At 46.0% G+C, this 19,603-nt stretch overlaps 1 protein-coding gene across 5 annotated transcripts in view; it reads right to left on the reverse strand.

The window, feature by feature from the left end:
• LOC116944862 (tetratricopeptide repeat protein 16) overlaps window positions 1-18,796 on the reverse strand; it is a 21,876-nt gene extending 3,080 nt beyond the window's left edge. The window contains exons 1-11 of one of the 5 annotated variants that reach the window (XM_032958696.2): window positions 18,303-18,796; window positions 12,211-12,279; window positions 10,815-11,011; window positions 9,985-10,075; window positions 8,999-9,142; window positions 8,064-8,164; window positions 6,502-6,631; window positions 5,218-5,432; window positions 4,194-4,441; window positions 1,929-2,070; window positions 1,160-1,325 (exon numbers count right to left, since the gene is read on the reverse strand). In XM_032958696.2, coding sequence (XP_032814587.2) covers window positions 1,160-1,325; window positions 1,929-2,070; window positions 4,194-4,441; window positions 5,218-5,432; window positions 6,502-6,631; window positions 8,064-8,164; window positions 8,999-9,142; window positions 9,985-10,075; window positions 10,815-11,011; window positions 12,211-12,261 — 1,485 coding nt within the window. In that variant the 5' untranslated portion in view covers window positions 12,262-12,279; window positions 18,303-18,796. The other 4 variants (XM_032958693.2, XM_032958697.2, XM_032958694.2 and 1 more) reach the window with 4 other exon arrangements.
• Between the last annotated feature and the right edge of the window lie 807 nt (window positions 18,797-19,603).

Here is a 19,603-nt window from a genome sequence, read left to right on the forward strand (position 1 = left end):
TATCGATTACCCATTTCACTGCAGCAGAGATAACCTCGGCTCATATGTACTAATCGTTGCACAAGCAACGGAGAGCCAAAAACAAGGCGAGAGAGAGAGAGTTCGGTTCAGTGCGTGTGGACGTTAGGAATCCTCCGGACGTCAGCGTACACGCAGGAGGAGTAGGCCATTGCGTGCCGCCCCCACGACCCAAAGTTGCCAATTTTTAATAATAAAAAAAGTGCCCGCAAATGATACAATTCGACCTACACGTGGCAGTTGTCACCCCACACTGGCTCACAGACGAATGCCTGATTGCAGTCCAGGCGCTACATCACCTTGTGTCCAAAAGGGACAACTTCCCACTAAGGGGGGGGTGCCCTTTAAATTATTTGAGGTAAATATACGTGATGCAAGTCGCGCGTGTTGCCTGTAAAACACTACGAGATGTCCCGGCGTAAAGAAGGGCGTTATGTAAACAAAACAAATCATTATTACTATGATTAATGTAATTTATTAAATACATTTTAAGTGCGCCAGAGGTGGATCTAGAAACTCCCCAAGGTGGGGTGCTCCTGAAATGAAGCTTTTTTAAAAAATAGGCCCTTACATGAATACTAATAAACACAATTGCATGCATTTTCTCTGGTAAATATCACTAACATACCAATTTTTTTAGGGGGGGGGGGGGTGGAAATCTCCCCCATGGTCCCTCCTTCGGTCCACCATTGCATGATTGGGGCGCGATGGTGGCAAGATGTTAACTACCTCGCCTGGCATACAAAAGTTAATGGGTTCGATCCCGACCCTGACACCTGTATATTTTGAGTTTGCATGTTCTTCCCGTGGTGGCGTGGATTTTCCTGCGGGTCCTCCGGTTTTTCCCTCCACATTTCTAAACGTGCGCTTACAGTATCTGGCTGCTATAAATGTCGACGTGATAAGCCACTTCGTTGTGATAGCCAGGTCGCTTCTGAAAAGAGCTATATAGCTCAGTGGGCCTTACCCGGTAACATAAAAAAAGTTAATCGTTTAGTATTCTAGAAGTGCCTCCATCACTATAAAAGCTCCACGTCTCACGAATCAGTCCGGCTCGGGCGAGGTTTCATCTGCAGCCTCACCTTCTGGTTGTAGCCTTAAGTCGTCCCGTAGGGTATAAATAGAGTAAGTAAGTAGTTACCTTCTGGTTGCTGGGCTGGATGAGCAGGGCTGTGACAACGTCGAGTCTCGCTCCCGCGCTCTCCTGCATCATCTGGCGCGCCATCGCACGCTGCACGTAGGCAGCGCCCAGCCCCGGGTGGTTCCGGATCGCTTCCGTGCAGCGCCGCTCCGCTTCCGCGTATCGCCTGGGCAAAGGAGGAGCAGCGGTTTTGAGGCCAGGGGTAACACGTGGTGGTGCTGGATTTTTAATATCCTATTACTTGAGGTAGTTGTCGTGGGAAAATCTGTCTTGGAATCAGAATCAGATTATTTATCCCTGAGAAATCCGATGCTCTTTTTCACCGGTGTCCAGTAGGGGCGAGTCACAAAGTTACAACAATAATCAATACAAATAAATGAAAGGAGTGCAGAGTATAGGAAAGGTAAACAAATCACTATAAGTCAGCTAAAACTAAAATATTTGGAGTTATTACTTTTTAGAAGCGGCCTGGCTACAAATGACAGCTCAATGAAGTGGCTTACCACGGGGGTGCTCACACTTCACCTCACCCCGCCACACGCGACCTGCCGATTGACCGTGGTGGAGCCACATAGTCCACTGGGATGGACAGAGGAGGGGGGGGGGGATTTAAGAAACCTGCACCGCGTCATGCCGAGCAGATTGAAACGGCGGCCCCTCAGTGCGCCAACCAATTCGCTGTGGCAGAACAATTAAGGGGAAACGCCACGACGCTAAGACTTACCTTTTTTAAATACTGACCGTGTCACCACCGATGCAACCGACTCACTTTTCCTGGTGGTCCATCACAGCCAGGTCATGGTGCACCAAGGCGATCCTCTCCCTCAAGCACGAGTCGCCTGGGTCCAGCTCGTAGGCCTGCTGGTAATCGGCGAGCGCAAACCCCAGCTCGTCCATCTTGTAGAAGCAGTCTAGCGGTAGGCACAGATGCACCAGTTGGGCACGTGAGCAAAACCAAAGATCCCCCCGTATGGCCTTTTTAGAATGTCGATGACAAGCCCCGTTAGCAGCATGTGTGAAGGCTGGCACACCGCACGAGGGGGTGGTGTGGCCAGCACCATGCCAAGTCGCCTTTGTCTCCCGAGCGCTGACGTTTACATTTTGCGCCAGTTTCTCATTTACGGTTAAGCCCAACTCGGGCAGGAGCGGGACCATATCAGATAATCGCCACCGACGTTAGCCGTGGCCGGGAGTTGAACTCGGCCCGCCGGGTTCGTAGTGCGGTTGCCCTAACTGCTACTCTGCCGTCGCAGCACACTCGCGCACGCAAATCACATGGGCGCGTTCCGGTGATCCGCGGACAAACGCCGAAGCAAAACACTTAACATCACCGCTACTCACGTCAGCCTCAGGTTTGATCGCAATGAAAAGTTACGCTAATGGATGTCACGGTGTTGGTCTGACTCCTTTTAGTGTCAAGTTTACTCTTCTTGGGTTTCTTTTTGAGGCTGAAAAACAGGAGTGATGTCAGGAAGGCTCAGCTGTACTCGCACGGAATATGCGGACAACACAACGCGCCTTCATAATTCATGAAATCCCGTGCTTGTCAACGGAGGAGACACATGCACAGCACGCATCATCCTTGCCGACTTTCAAAGCTTTTTCCCCTCGCGTGGTTTCCTCCGTACATCCAATTCTTGCCTACGTCTGTGGAAATGTAAATTTGATACGGTGCGCCACACAAGCACACGCATGCGAAAGGTGAGCGTTTGCTTGCATTTAACCTCCGCAATGAGCTTCATCGCCAGACGATGGGCTTGATAATTAAGAGCAGCACAATGATGTGCATGGAGAAGATCGTTTTCAATCTGCATACCACCCAGCTATCGTATGCGTTTGCAACATGGAAATGGAACGAAGGCTGAAAAGAGAGATGAAGCATGGAAAGATGCATTCTTGGAATTGCACTGAGAGACAAAAAAACAGGGTAGCATGTGAATTGAGTAACAAAGGCAGGTGGGTTTGTGTAGGACTCATTTCTAGAAGGGATGATGACCGATGGACTTGACTGGAGACTTAACAGCAGCCACAGGAGTGAACAAACCCGAGATGACAATCACTGTGGAGATGGGAGCAATTCTACCAGTTCGTGTGCAGAAGATAGATGAGCACATAGCACAAGCGCCGTAGCCACCTATGACAAGCTGGTGTGCATGGGGGTCACCCATCCGAGCACTGAAGGCTCAACCCTGCTTAGCTTCCGGGATCTGAGGATAATAAGGCGCATTCCAGGTAAATTGATTGTAGGCAACGATGATGATCATAATCACAAAGATCGTCACGAAACTTCATCTGTGTGATTTGGCGATGACATGACCCAACGGTAGCTCGTTCGCTACTTGTTGCAGAATTTTTTTACGGTTCGAATCCGACAGGCCACCCTGGTTATTACTGCAGGTGTATTAACCGTAAAAATACACAATATACAGACTACAAATGGCGCGAAATACTCCACATACTAAATAATCATTACGACCAGTGGGTCGGCCATTTATTCGGAGCGAGGCTCTAGGCCAGAGGTTGGCAACCAAAACAACAAGAAGAGCCATTTTCGAATGCGATAATAAAAACAACTATTTCAAGAGCCGCAATGCAACGTGTATACGAGACGGTGGTCCTCAATAATTAATGTCACGAAGCAGCAGTCCTTGAAGAGCCGCATGCGGCTCAGAAGCTGCAGGTTGCCGACCCCTGCCCTGGTAAACTGGACTTCCATGGTCAACTCGACTTCCATGGTGAACTGGACTCCCATGGTAAACTGGACTTCCATGGTGAACTGGACATCCATGGTGAATTGGATTTCCATGGTGAACTGGACTTCCATGGTGACCTGGACTCCCATGGTAAACTGGACTTCCATGGTGAACTTGACTTCCATGGTGAACTGGACTCCCATGGTCAGGGCTCGGCAAACAAAATACCAAAGAGTATTTTTTTCGAATTTCAAGAGCTGCACTGCAGTCCTTAAAAAGCCGCATGCAGCTCCAGAGCCGCAGGTTCCCAAGCCCTACTCTAGGGGTTTAGGCAGACCGACCTCCACGGTTTCGGTAGAGACTCTTGGCCCCTTTCTCAGCGCGGATGGCCCTGTTGAGCAGCACCACCGCCTCCTGGAAGAGGCCCCGGCGGCAGCAGTGCACGGCGAGGTCGTTGTAGGCGATGAGGAGCTGTCGTTGGGCGGCTCGCTGGGCCGTGCTCTCCGGGTCGTGCCCCGCCGCCTCCATCCCCGCCAGCAGCTCCTCGGTGGCGCCTGCAAAGTCTTGCAGCTGGCGCAGCAGGGCGGCCCTGCCGCGTGGCAGAGCGTCACGCCAGCGTTAAGCCGGGTGGTTTTTTTGGCGAACCAAAAGCACGGCACAACTGAATAACAATACCTTGCTTGAGGAGCATGAACTCGCAGCAGTCGAACAAAGACGGTCACCGCATCGCGCGCTTTCAGATGCGTTTCTGATATTAGGAAGCCACTGGAGCTATGCACTTTTAGATCACCTAGATTGAAAACTCTTTTCTTTGGAACTGATTTTTGTGTTTAGTTCGTTGTCCATCCCCCACATGTCCGATTCACGCGGTTGGCTACATATATACAAATCTCGCCCGACCACATGTAGACGATGTCCTTACACGCTGCACGTGGGAAATGATCGGAAAACACGAGCGACGAGTTTGAAGCTTTGTTAATGAGAAAAAAAAACCTCTTAAAAATACATTTATAGCACGATAGTGATGTCACGGCATTGACAATGTATGAAAATATAATGGACTCACTCGGTGTTAAGAAGTCAATACTGATCGAGTTTAAATTCGTTTTCTTACAAGTGAAACTTCACACTTGTCAGAGACAGCCTCAGACACAACCTTGGTGCAAATCAACAGCCAAATTAACGTTGGGTTACATCTTCCGTGGATTAACAGCAAGTACACGCGTACACCACACCTCTTTAAAATGCATTTTCTAACGGGCCACTTCATAAAAAAAATTAGCGTGTGTTGGCGGGCCACGTGATTGCACAACACGTGCTAGGACCCGCGACGGTCCCGGCAGCGAAGCCAAAACGACGGCTCACCGCAACACGCGGTGCTCGGGTGCTCCGGGGTCGCTCTCGACGGCGAGCGAGATCTTGGCCAGCGCCTCGCGGGGCCTCCCGCGCAGCGCCCCGGCCACGGCCTGCGCCCGCGCGTCCTGCGCTCGTCTCCGCAGGCTCTCCAGCAGTGCCTCCGCCTCCGCGCGGCCCGGCGCCAGCCGCGCCGCTTCACGAGCGTCCTCGTGGCACCGGCTCGGCTGCGGAGGGGAGGGGGCAGAAGCGTGACTATCTTGGGGGCAGGGGGTGCCCTGGCCCCCGCTGGTGGCCAACGCTACGAGTTGGGGCGCCCATGACAGCCAACATGAGATATTTTGTCAACGGTGGAAAAGAAACGTAATGTAACGAAGCGTCATTTGCTTTGAATGACAGTAACTTGAGTCAAAGAATATTGGGCATTGAACTCCGTTTCTGGAATATTTATGTCATTAGATACGCATCGATTATATTGCAAAGAGGCACTACTACAGACCTGTTGTGGCTGCATTTTGCAAAGACGGAGCACCCCTACAGCCACTAAATGTTCGAGACCGTGAGCGTAATGACGTCATTAGGCAAAGAGGAGCCACGATATAGCCTCGGTACAACCGTACGAGACAAATCAGATATTGGGGCCCCACCTGACCGATTGCCATATCCCCCTGAGATAATGGAGCTACCATGCCACTGGGAAGAGGGCCAGGGCAAGGGGCACAGCAGCAGAGTTGGCCAGCGCCAACTGGCTGTGACTGCTTGGCAGGCGTGTGGTTGTTGCAGCGTGCGACCGTGAAGGTGGTGGCCTTAATTCAGCGGTGGATTGATAATGTACGTGTATTTATGTATGTTGAACTTCTTTCATACCATATGTAGCCAACCGTGCTAATTGGAGGTGTCGGGGAAGAAAAACCTAAACAACAAAAATGTTCTAAAGAAATGTGTTTTCAATCTAGAAGATTTTAAAGCGCATAGCTCCAGTGATATTCCTAATATCGGAAGAGCATTCCAGAGGGCCGCAAAAGCACATCTGAAAGCGTGCGATGCACTGACTGATGATAATGCTGCAATGTTGTGTCAGGGGTGGAGCTCTAGCGCAGTGGTTAACCCACTACGTTGTGAACCCGGTGATCTGACATCAGCGGTGAGTCATCTAAAGCGGTCCTGGGGTCCACCCTGCTTCACCGACCCGCACTGACCAGCACGGCATAGTACGCGGTTGACCTGCACGGCGCTGGGAGGTCCTCATCCAGCAGTGGATTTATACAATTCGCTGGGCGCGCGCTCGTCACTTGCATTGTTGAAGCGGTGGTGCAGGCGCGCCCGCAGCACGTAGAGATCGGCGTTGTCCGTCTCGGCCAGGAGCCAGCGGTCCACGAGCTCCAGGCAATCGCCGTAGCGGCCCAGCGCCGCCAGGCACGCCACACTGCGACGCAAAGGCGCTACCACGGGTTAAAGTGGAACCGGCGGCCCCTAATGTTTGACCAGATTGGCTCCCGCTGAGGTTGGGGCCGCTTGCAACACCCCGCAGGATTGGACCCTCATTACTCAGCCCTCGGGGATCATTTCTCTTGCTGCCAATGGTTCCCCAAATTTCCCTCCACCCTCCTGACTTTTCAGATATATTCGCTTATTCATTCGGACAGGGTAGACCCATTAAAACTGCACGGCTAGTCTTCATGGCGTTGCTATTTTTAATTTGGGGAAACATTTAATTAGTCTGATACTGCAGGCAATTCATTTAACTATGACATGCAATCATATTGCCATATTCTTGTTGAGAGCATTGTGGGGATTTTGAAAAGAGCTGATAGGCTGCTCGTTTGCTATACCTGGGAAATATTTCCTGCGTCCATCTATCTGTCTGATGACCCTTCATATACTTTAATGAAAACTACAGAATTCTGCAAAACTCTTAGACCAATCGCCATGGAACTTGCCACACTGCTGACGAATACCAGTTCTTGGGTTAAAATTGGCAGCAAAATACTTTCACAAAGTCATTTTTAAGAGCGACACTGTGCTGCTTGCTAGCGTAAATTAGCACACATCAGTTAGAATTTAAGCACACGGGTGTGAGCGTGTACACTTGATGTGCACCTGTACACGTGTGTGTGTGTGTGTACTGAAACGCTAGCATAGTGGTTAGCGCGCTACGAATCCAGCGACCCGGATTCGATTCCCGCTCACGGCCAACACCAGGGACGAATTATCTGAACCGGTCCTGGGCCTCCCCGAGGTCGACTCAGTCTCAATTGAGTACCTAGTGCAAGGATGCTGGCCACCCACCCCCCTCGTGTGCTGTTCCGGCCTTCACAGGCACTGCCCGCTAACAGCACTTGCCCCAACAGTCTGTTAAGGCTATGTCGAGCAGGTGCCATACCAATACCCTGGCTTGCCGGAAGAAGGTGGAACAGTAAAGTGAGGATTGATATCATCCAATCCACCCACGTGTACGAACACTCATTAATGAGCTAAAAACATCTAAATACATAGAGGACCATAGAGCTCGGGGATCTGTTGGCACCGGATCACTGCCCTGGCTGCTGCCTTCCAGCTTGTCTGTGAGATTCAATTGGCATGAACGATAATGCTATACAGTATATATATTTTAAAAAACTAAACATTATTTTCAAACTCAGATTCGCACATGGATGGAACTCCTGCAAAATCCAGGCGTGTCAAAGTTAGTCCTCTCCATTAAAACTACAAAAGCTTTGTGCAACTTAACTGCTGTTGCTGCATTATAATGGATATCTCAAGACGTTTGAAATAAAACACTGATGCACAATACATACAATATTAAAAGATTCCATCATGAGCATAGGACATGGTCAGAGAAATTTCAGTCAATGTACCATCTCATCTCGATGGGGAGGCTGCTGGGTTTGAGCTCCGTGGCTCTCGTAAATGCCTCCAGAGCATCCAGATACAATTTGTGCTCAAAAAGGCCTTGGCCCTGTTCACAAATACAAAAATGGGACATGCTCATTGTGTCACGCACACCCCCGAGTTAAAATATTAACTTTAAGCACCACACACACACGCACACCTATAATACACAGAGATGGTGGGTGGATCGTGGTGAGATCGCTATTTACAGAGAGACTGCCAAAAATGCTCGCCTCTGTAAAGGTGGCCAGATGACAGTTGAGCAAACGGGTTCATGAACCCATCTGTGTGAACCCATGAGTGTTATCTCCTCGTATGCATGGGTTTTTTTTTCTCTTTTCCAGGTACACCGGGTCCCTCTCAAATGCAAACACGCATTAAATGTAAAAGTGGCAAAAAAGAGTCTTAAGACTCAGTGACGTTCTTCCGGATGAATAAATCAATAGCTGTATTACAACAAAAAGAGATTGACAATTCAATATTAAATGTTTGCATGTTGAACTTCTTTCACATGTCACGTAGCCAACCGTGCTAATCTGAGGTCTGGGAGAAGAACAAACTAATTACACAAAGCAGTTCTACAGAAAACATAGAGCACGAATGTGTGTAAAGCATTCTATAGACTCATATTTACTATCTGTGTTGTATATTCTAATTATATTAGCTACACAACATATCCATTTATTGGCGTTTGTATTGATGAAAAATGAAAATTCCCAACGTAACGTATGTGTACGTTTAAAACACAAAGCACAACACAGGTCAGAATTGCATTCATTAAAGTCGACCTCAATTGCTTGGCACAAATTGGGCTCGTGTGACATTGATCCAGCTTCAGCTGATGCTCAAAACGGCATAATCAAGTGGCGTGAGATCTTAACACGGGGGGCGACAACCCTACGTGTATGCAGTAAATGCTGGCCAGGCGTCCGTGGATCGGAGCTTGACCCCGAGAGACGCTCAGTGCCTGCTTGTATCCCAGGATCGCCGACTGGAAGTCGCACAGCTCGAGGTAAGCTTCGGCTCTCTTCACATAGAGATCCGTCTGGGGTGAGCACACAAAGATCAAGGATAAAGATACCCCCGTAGAGCCTTTAACAGAACTGTTGGGGCAAGTGCTCTGAACGAGTAGTATGTTGAACTTCCTTCGCACCGTACGTAGCCAACCGTGCCAATCGGAGGTACGGGAGAAGGACAACAAACAATGCAAAAAAGCAGTTCTAAAGAAATGTTTTTTCAATGTAGGTGACGATTTAAAAGTGCACAGCTCCAGTGACATCCTAATATCAGAAGGAAGAACGTTCCAGACCGCTGCAGAAGCGCATCTAAAAGCCTGCGACGCAGTGACCGTCTTTGTTCCATGGTGTCGGTGGCCAACACCACAGTCAGCCTCCTTTGTCTCGCCAGTGCTAATGTTTCCACACCGCACCAGATACTACTTTATAAGGCCGAGTAGACACAGGAGGGGGGGGGGGGGGGGGCAAGCCCAGGACCAGTTCAAATACTCGCCACCATTACTGGCCGTGAACAGCAATGGAACTCGAGTGGCTTGACTCGTAGGGCAGAGTGGAGCTCACGGCCGCGCCGCACACACAAACTCGCTACGACACCGACATGTGCACGTGTAAGTAGCAGATAACGTTTGTGGATCATGGGTGGAAGAATTTCACACCAATTTCAGAATGTTTTTTTTTTTTATAGCTTTATACATCGCTCACTTAGCCATTATACCGCATTCATCTTTGTCGGCAAATGCAATGAACATTACTTTTAAAGAGCTAACTTTTTTTACGATAATTAAATGCCACGAAAATTATCGTTGAACTTGAAAAGTGAGAAAGTGTGTTCCCGAGAAATATATTCTTATGTAAATGGCGAATTACTTGCCTGTTGTGGGGTGAGGTTGATAGCTTTTGTAAAACACAGGACAGCCTTCTCATACTCCCCATGGTTAAATTCCTCAAGCCCCTTCATGTAGCTGCAAGAGACCGATAACAATTGAACATATGGCATGGTGAGTGTCTGCAGAGTCGTATTTTTTTAAAGTGCCATGACTAAATCCTGCATTCAATAATGAATGCAATGTCCTGATAGAACTAAAATATTTTTAGTGAAAGAAGTGCACTCATATATGATTGCATAAGGTTGTACCTTCTATATCCTTAATTCAGCACAGAACGTTTGTCAAGTGCACAAATGTTAACTTGAGTTTGACAAAAGCTGCCATTGGCTATTACACTGGGTTCACGTGTATCGATTTAAAGCTTTCATGACTGCAGGGATTCATCTTCTTGGTTCTTTCGGTAAAGTCATGTAGAAGGGAAATAATAAAATAATAAAAATAAAACATAATAAAATAAAATGTTTTATTTTTATTATATTATTATTTCCCTTCTATGTGACTTTACTGAAAGAATCAAGAACATGTATTCCTTCTTGTAGCTGCCAACACAGGGATCTCTTATTGCCTTTTACTCAAGGTCTTTGCATTCCCTTCTTTCATGGATACTTAGGCGACGTAGATTTCAAAATATAATACCTCTACATAACGTAAAAATAACAACACCTTTTCATTCACTGTGTCTTGGCACACGTTTTGCTTTGTAACCAATATTATAAACGCATAAGGGGCATTGGGTATGCAGAAAACTGCCACGCGAGATGTACATTAAAAACGAAATCGTGGGGAAATGTACGATACCAGAAACACAACTCACTGCTGTCTGGCCTTTTCTTCCAAGACGTTCTGCATGCTGGGTCCTGCCCTTTGACCTCTGCCATCATCCAGCAGGAAGACAGCCCCGGAGCCGATGAACTGCAGGCGATTGCGAGCCCTTTTCCTTGCTCCCTCCAGCTGCTCCTCAGAAACCGCCGTGGGGAAAGTGCATGGCGGGGCGCCTTGTTCGTCTTCAGCCTCATGATAAACAAATAAAAACAATCAAACATAGGCTTACACAAAATCGTAATATAACATCGCAAAGTAAACCCGTAGTAGTAATATACATACACACGCACAGGAGGGTCGTGCAGAAACATCCATTTTCGTGCTGTACCTCTATGCTCTTCGCCTTCAGCAACCCACGTTGAACAGCGTGGAGAAGTATGATCAGATACCTCGCATGACCCTCGCGGTATAAGAACGCTCGCATCCAGCAGTGGACTGACACTTGACAAATGCCTAAGAGGTATATATTGTGTAGAACGAACTCATCTACTCATATTCATTCTGGAAAAAAATACCCACTTTTTGCGAAAACGTAATATAAGGTTTCAAAACACATTTGCATGCGTGTAGGTGTACGCACAGGTAAAATATGCTAATAGTCACACGACACTGACAATGTGTATGCTTTATATTCTTGATACAAAACATAACATTGTATATTTTGCAAATAGGAGGGGTCACATAACTCGCTGTTATTTTCACATTTTAACACATAACTCATACTATTTGTAGTGGATTCATTGGTGAAGTTTAATTTGTGAATGTTTTTAGCGAGAATATTAGATTTGTTTCTGTGTGTGTGTATAAAAGAGCCTCATTTGTACCATGTAGGATTCAAAGGAAAAGTGGCTAATTATGTCCTTAATAGCCTAATAACTTACAGAAATGTCACATTGAATTAATTCTATTTGGTCGTATCTGAAAGTGACAACGCAAGAAGTCCAGCCACTACACTTAGATGTACTTAAAAAATACGTTTGAACTAAGTGGAAATATTGAATATTTAATTAATTAAATCATTATGAGAAACTGATTTTTACTTAGGATAACGTTCATTGGACTTTGCATACATTGAATTCACCATCGTCAGTTATGACCAATGCACTGCTAGAAGCCATTGCCATCACTCACTGTCTAGCGATGTAATAATACACCAAACATTGTAACACGTAACTCATTTAGTATGGAAATAAGACATCTATTTTGGAATTAATGTGCGATAAACAGATAATTACAGTGGTTGGAAACCTGTCTACATTTCTTCTGTCTTTACAAATGCAGCTGGGATTCATGGAGCCGCCGTGTCCATCGGCCGATGGATCTACGTTGTATTTTTATTTTAAGGTGCTGAAATGTACCCTCGCACGATTATTATTTTTTACACATACCTGTGTACTGCAGCTCTCCTCTCCATTGTCCTGACGGCGATCCACATCCATAGACAACCCTGGTACGGCCTTCTGCAAAATGTTCAAGTTGCTTTTAAACTCGAAGTCAGTGATTTCTTGCTAAAATGAGTATGGAGGTGGTGCTCATCTCCTGTTCACATACCTGAGTCAGTGGTAGAAAATTCTGCATGCCTATGGTGGGGGCATGCCACTCCATAGCACAACCACGGTTGACTTTCCCACAAAGTAGTACCAAATTTACCGACCCCGGAAGGATGATGGGCTGAGTCAACCGACCCAACCGGGATTTAAAATTGCAACCTGATTGCAAGTCACCAACTGGGCCGCTTTTGTTCCTTGTCCACGTGGCACGCAGCCAGCACCGCTTCGACACTCTCAGTCGTGGTCATCGTCCAGCATGGGAAATTAACCTTATCAACGGAGACCCTCCAACAACTCATGTTCAATTAAGTCACACAAAGGCAATCAATTGTTGCTATTGACCAATTATTCCGACTACATGTGGGTTGTTTTTTTGCGTGCTGTGCAATCTGGGCTTGGTCATTCAATTCTCACAGCTGTTGGTGTGAAAAGCTAAAATGCAGGTGCTTGGGAAAAAAAATCCACTTAACTAATGCAAACGGACATTGAGGCCAAGGAGTAATCCGTCTCGTTCACACGACGCGCCATCAATTAATCAATTACTCTATTTTACACTCGTCCATTCTAATTAAACCAACAATAACCATGTACAGGGAGGCACCCGACTTAAATTAACGAGATATATTCCGCAAATTATTGAATACATACTTTACAGACCCCTATGTTGATTAATCGACGGCCGTGAGGGTTACCATACTTCACCACGCTGGCCACAGATGAGATATCACTTCGTCACTGATGCGTGCACGGTGAACTTCTTTCGCACCGTACGTAGCCAACCGTGCTAATCGAAGGTGCGGAGGTGATGCTTGCAGTGATCTAACCACCGCTCTACCGCTCCCCTCCCCCACTAGTAGATAGAATACGGAACTGTGTTGCTTAAAAGTAAACTTACACAGACAATTCTTTGCATCTTATTTGTATATTAACGATATACTTTTGTATTCTTAGCTCTTTCGGTAAAGTCACGTTGAAGGGAAACAACAAAACATATATAAAACAATAAAAATATATATTTTTTTAAATATATATTTTGTTGTTTTGTTGTTTCCCTTCAACGTGACTTTAGCGAAAAAGCTAAGAATATGAATTACTGCAGTCACGAAAGCTTTAAATCAAGATATACTTTTGCGTGGAAACTCGGACCCATATCTTCAAGAAAGGGGCCTTGCTCATATCTGGCAGTTCACCCGCATTGATTCAAGCTAGACTGACATAATGTATGTGCTATTATGATACAGTATATCATGTTTTTGTATTGTTTGTTGCAACGTTTTTACCCGCCTCTGCTGGACATCTCTTTAAAAAGAGCTTTATAGCTCATCGGATTCCTCCAGTATAAATAAGTATTCTGATATGCACCATGAATTACATGCTATCATTTACATGCAATGAGGAAGGGCCATAGCCCGAAACGTCGTTAATTAAATGTGTTTTATTATTTATTTTAAAGCCACGGTATTATTGACGATTGTGTTGCGTGTTTTGTTGTTGCTAACAGCAGAGGGTGCTGCTGAGTCGTTCAATATCAACAACTCTTAAATTTTGACTTAAAAACTTTCGTGACTGCAGGAATTAATATTCTTGCTTCTTTCGGTAAAGTCACGTAGATAGAAAATAAAAATAGAAGATAAAAAATAAAATGAAAAAGTAAATAAAAATAAAAGCAAAAAACCACGACGTTTCGATTGCAACACAAGCGGTCTTCATCTGGCGGAGAGAAAAGAGGGGGCAAGCCTCCAAATGCAACTGCTTCTAAGGGCTTTCACCGTGAGCAAAGCTGTGTGGTGTAAACAGCATGGGCGGGGCAGCCAGCGCCAATGGAGGAGGAGCAAAGCACCACAAGTAGCACAAGTAAAGCGAGTGCGTTAGACAATGGGGGGAGGGAGGGCGAAGAAACCAGATCCAAACATTAAAAAGTTAGACGTTGACAAGGTTAAATTTCGATTGAAAGCTTTCGTGACTGCAGGGATTCATATTCTTGGTTCTTTCGGTAAAGTCACGTAGAAGGGAAATAATAAAATAATAAAAAGAAAACATGATAAAATTAAATTCTCACGACGTTTCGGCCACAACGCAAGCAGCCGTCCTCAGGTGAAGAAACAGAGCTGTCGGAAAGACAGCTTGTTTAGCAGTGTTCATTAGCTGTATCTGCGGCAGCAGTAACATCGGGGAAACTAAGTGACATGTCTCGGACAGTCTTCGTGAACATAAGGCAGATCTGAAACACGGCAGGACCAACACTTCTGCCGTGGCTGATCATTACTTTAATGCGGCTGGCTCACGTGAAATTGATTTCTCTAAGACGATGGTACTTTGCAAGCCGACTGGCTATCAACAAATATTCGTTCACGAAGCCATCCATATATACAGACACAATTTCAACCGAGACGATGGTTTTAAACTCAGAAATCATTGGAAAGATGTCATCAACCACTTTGGTCCATGACTTGATTTGTGTTTTCTTGTCAACCTCTTTTCTATTCTTGGTTCTTTCGGTAAAGTCACGTAGAAGGGAAACAATAAAATAATAAAAATATAAAACAATAAATAATATAAATATTGTTTTATATTTTTTATTTAGTTTTTTTTTATTATTTTGTTTCCCTTCTACATGACTTTACCGAAAGAACCAAGATTATGAATCCCTGCAGTCAAGAAAGCTTTAAACCAAAATATATTTTCTCTCCGCCTGATGAAGTCCGCTTGTGTTGCGATCGAAACGTCGTGGTTTTTTGCTTTCATTAAACACATTTTTTTTAATCCACGTGACTTTACCGAAAGAACCAAGAATATCAACAACTGTTGCTCGCTGGGCAATGTGAATTCAGAGACGAATACTCTTTGTCAATGCAAATAACCAAGCTTGTCCGACATATGCGTTTCCTACACCAAAACATAGATTTATGTACAAATATGCGTGTGTGATGATGGCTCTTGATTGGAATAGAGCACGACCACTCAAAGGTTGTGCATAAGAAGCATGGCCAGGTGGATGCATGCTCAGAACCATAAGCAGGTTACAGACCTAAAACTATTCATCATAATGTATGTTTGTACTGGAGGAATCCGATGAGCTGTGAAGCTCTTTTTCAGAGTTGTCCGGTAGTAATGATAACAGTGACCGTGCTTGGGACAGGCCACATCGCCAGACGGAATGACGATAGTCAAGAATTATAACAACGGAGTGACAGCCAAAAATGGAACGCGTCCGAGCACGAACTACCACAGAGATGTAGTGACGAGAGCAGTTTGCGTGCTATGTGTGTTGAACTTCTTTCGCACCGTACTAAGCCAACCGTGCTATGTTGACCTTCTTTCACGCTGTACATAGCCAACCGTGCAATGTTGAACTTCTTTCACGCCGTACTAAGCCAACCGTGCTATGTTGACTTTCTTTCACGCCGTACACAGCCAACCGTGCTATGTAAGTTGAACTTCTTTCACGCCGTACTAAGCCAACCGTGCTATGTTGACCTTCTTTCACGCCGTACATAGCCAACCGTGCTATGTATGTCGAACTTCTTTCGCGCCGTACTAAGCCAACCGTGCTATGTTGAACTTCTTTCGCACCGTACGTAGCCAACCGTGCTAATCGGAGGTGCGGGGGAAAGTCAACAAGGTGCTAAATGGATCGTTGCATTGGGCCATATCGTGAGATGCCGGCAGTGGTTTGTTAGGGGGCTTTCATCCAGCAGTGGATTGCTCATGGCTGATGATGATGATGAAATCATCCTACTGCGAAGTGAATTTACGAACCCCGGGAGCGGTTCAATCCAGTGCAGGTCAAACAATTTAAAATATATATTTTTAAATTCAAGTTTTCAAGTTTCATTTATTAGGTGTGGCCCTGTGAGCAATGCGGCTCTCGAGTCGGGTACAACCGCGACAAACTAAATATGAACAGATAACGTCTTAAAGCGACGACGCGCAACAGCAACATCCTGGATAAACCAGCAAATCTTCCAGAAAAAAAAACCCACCGTATTACAACGCTGTGTGCAAAAATCCCAGTGTGATGCAAGACAAATAATAACAACCATAAGACAATTTAGATTCAAGTTATCAGGCCAACTCCGCACTTCCGCACGAAACATGGCTTAATCATGTTTTAGAAATCACCAAAATAAAGCTATAAAATACAATGTAACAACAGTAATCATAGGAACTTTTGATTCAAATTTAACAATAAACGATATACATAATATGTACGAACAAACTTGCAGCCATATCTGTCAGCATGACACTCCCCGTGTATGATGTGTGAGTCAATGGTAGTGAGTGTATGATGTGCGAGTCAGCGTATGCTAAGTGAGTCAGTGTATGATGTGTGAGTCAGTGGTAGTGTGAGTGAGTGTAAGATGTGTGAATGAGTCAGCGTATTATGAGTGAGTGAATCATTGTATGATGAGTGAATGGGTCAGTGGTTGTGTGAGTGTATGATGTGCGAGTGAGTCAGCGTATGATGAGTGAGTCAGTGTATGTGTGAGTCAGTGGTAGTGTGAGTGAGTGTAAGATGTGTGAGTGAGTCAGCGTATTATGAGTGAGTGTATGATGAGTGATTCATTGTATGATGAGTGAATGGGTCAGTGGTTGTGAGTGTATGATGTGTGAGTGAGTTAGCGTATAAGTGAGTCAGTGTATGATGTGTGAGTCCGTGGTAGTGTGAGTGAGTGTATGATGTGTGAGTGAGTCAGCGTATTGAGTGAGTGTATTATGAGTGAATCATTGTATGATGAGTGAATGGGTCAGTGGTTGTGTGAGTATATGATGTGTGAGTGAGTCAGCGTATGATGAGTGAGTCAGTGTATGATGTGAGTCAGTGGTAGTGTGAGTGAGTGTAAGATGTGTGAGTCAGCGTATGATGAGTGAGTCAGTGTATGATGTGAGTGAGTCAGTGTATGATCAATCTGTGATATGCAGCATGGATAAGTATGAACGTTAAAAAAAGACTTTCGCTCCCGCCATCAATGGGAAGATCGTGCTTGGCGAGAGAAGCGCGTAGCGGTTTGAAGTCTTATCGATGCTCACTTGTGACAGTGCTGTTTCTTACTGGCGGCTTGGCGTTTTTGAGCCTTTAGGCCTGTGCTTCAGCAACTCTTTAGAACAACAGCCCAGGGTGCTTTGTCAAAGTATGGTCAAATGACGCCCACTCCCAGGGTGCTTTGTCAATCCACAAAGCACCCTGGGGGAGGTGGGCGTCATTTGACCATACTTCACCACGCCGGTCAGTGGCGTTTGGTGACGACAAACGGCACGTAGAAGTGCAGTACAACGATGGATTTTGCTGCACGGCTCTCCGCTGTTCCACAACTTATCCCCCCCCCCCCCGCAACATTTAACGCCTGTTATGCGCTGTGGTGGCCCTTGATAAAGGCACGGCTCTACGCAGCCTTCAACCACGCCGAGCTTCCGAGATTCGGCAACATCGGACACACTGTATCGTCCGCGCGGTGCAATAACAATTACAGCCTTGTATCGTCTCCACTGCTGGATGAAGGCGTCCCTCCGTAACCTTCCCGAGCAAATCGGCGACACGGCCACGCGGCGTTGCCATCGTCCAACCTCGCTCCCTTTCCTTCCCGCACCGCGGCTGATTTTATCGCTCCATCTCCGCGGTTTGTACGTCTAACACCCCTGCGCCCCTGCCTCTCTCTCTCTCAAGACACTGCCACTCACCGAGAGATTTTCTTCTCGTTAATAAATGACGACAAAACCCCGCGGGCTAAGCGCGCAGCAGCATCGCAATCTTAAAAAAAAAACACGAGCTTCGAGCGCCGCCGACATGTCACCGCGTCGAATGCGCGTTGTCGCCCTACATGTGGTGTACGTGCGCGACGATAGACAGGCCCTCGCCCCCCTAACCCTTAACAATTTAATTGCTAAATTGTAGAATGTGTGCGAAGTAAGAGGAGGGTGCGTTTACTTGCCCGCTCGAATTGCTAGGCCGCGCCGCCTTTCTGGTCGCCATGGAGACCGCCAACAACCACGGGGAGAGCAGCGAAACGCGTTTAGCTTTTTTATAATTATTAATTGCTAAGGGTTTATTTTTATTTTATTTTCGGGGGTTGCGTCGCGTACCGAATCGCGATCAGTTGTTTAACCAGAGCCAACACGTTTGTCCACAACATTGCGTGTCCCTGGCCTTTAAAGGGAGTAAAATATGTAACGCGGGGCGACGTTTCGGGCATTGGCCCTTACGCGTGTTGTGGACGATCGTGTTGCTGTTTGTGTTTTTTTATGCCCCGCTGTGTATCACCACCGCCAGGTAATTTGTTTGTTGGTGACCCAGGTGAGAATTATCTCACGTGGATAAACAAATTACCTGGTGGTGATGATGTAACACAAATACAATGGAAACCTGCAATCAGAATCAGTATTTATACTGGAGGATTCCGATCAGCGACAAAGCTCTTTCCCCCCCCCCCCCCCCCCACAGATGTCCAGCAGACGACGCAAATATACATCAAGAGCGGATCAGAATTAAGCGTAAACTCTGGCTGCATTCCAAGCCCAACAAGTGTTTGCCCAATTATTTCTGAATATTCATCCCGTTGTGCCTTCACAAATGAGTCTAGATTTGTACAAATATAGCTCTGTGGCTGTATCCCTCAAACACAGTTTATAATCAACTTCAATGCGACTTGTTTGACTGTAATAGGCATGTAACGATGAGGATAGATTATCCGTACGATGCTTGCAATAAATTACATGGCCCGTATCAAGACTTGCACAAATTGTGTGCATTTAGCCTAATGGTCGGAAATTAATGATACAATATGGAGCGAAGCTTAATCATTATTAGAATGAATTGTAGTAATTTAGGGGGGGTCCTGAAATAATGTTGATGGCACTGAAGTACGTTTTTAAGTATCTCCCCCATAAATTACGCCTAATTTACACACTCGACAATCCACTGTTGATAGTTGTATCGTATATCCGCCACAGATGGCCAGACATTTAACAATTCTTTAAACTTTTTATTTTACCAGGTAATATACCCACTGAGCTATATATAGCTCTTTTTAATAAGTGACCTGGCTATCACACATGATAGCTCAACGAAGTGGCTTATCATGTGGATATTTCATCGCAGCCTAATACTCGAAACGCACGTTTCTAAACGCGAAGGGTAAAAACCGGAGGACGAGGAGAAAAGAAATCTCACAGACCACGGGGAGAGAGAGACACGCAAACTTCAAATATACAGCAGCAGGCGTCAGGGTCGGGA

This window comes from Petromyzon marinus, chromosome 22 (genome assembly GCF_048934315.1).
Source record: "Petromyzon marinus isolate PM22_M1 ecotype Great Lakes invasive population chromosome 22, UKy_Petmar_22M1.pri1.0, whole genome shotgun sequence".
NCBI classification, from domain to species: Eukaryota; Metazoa; Chordata; class Hyperoartia; order Petromyzontiformes; family Petromyzontidae; genus Petromyzon; species Petromyzon marinus.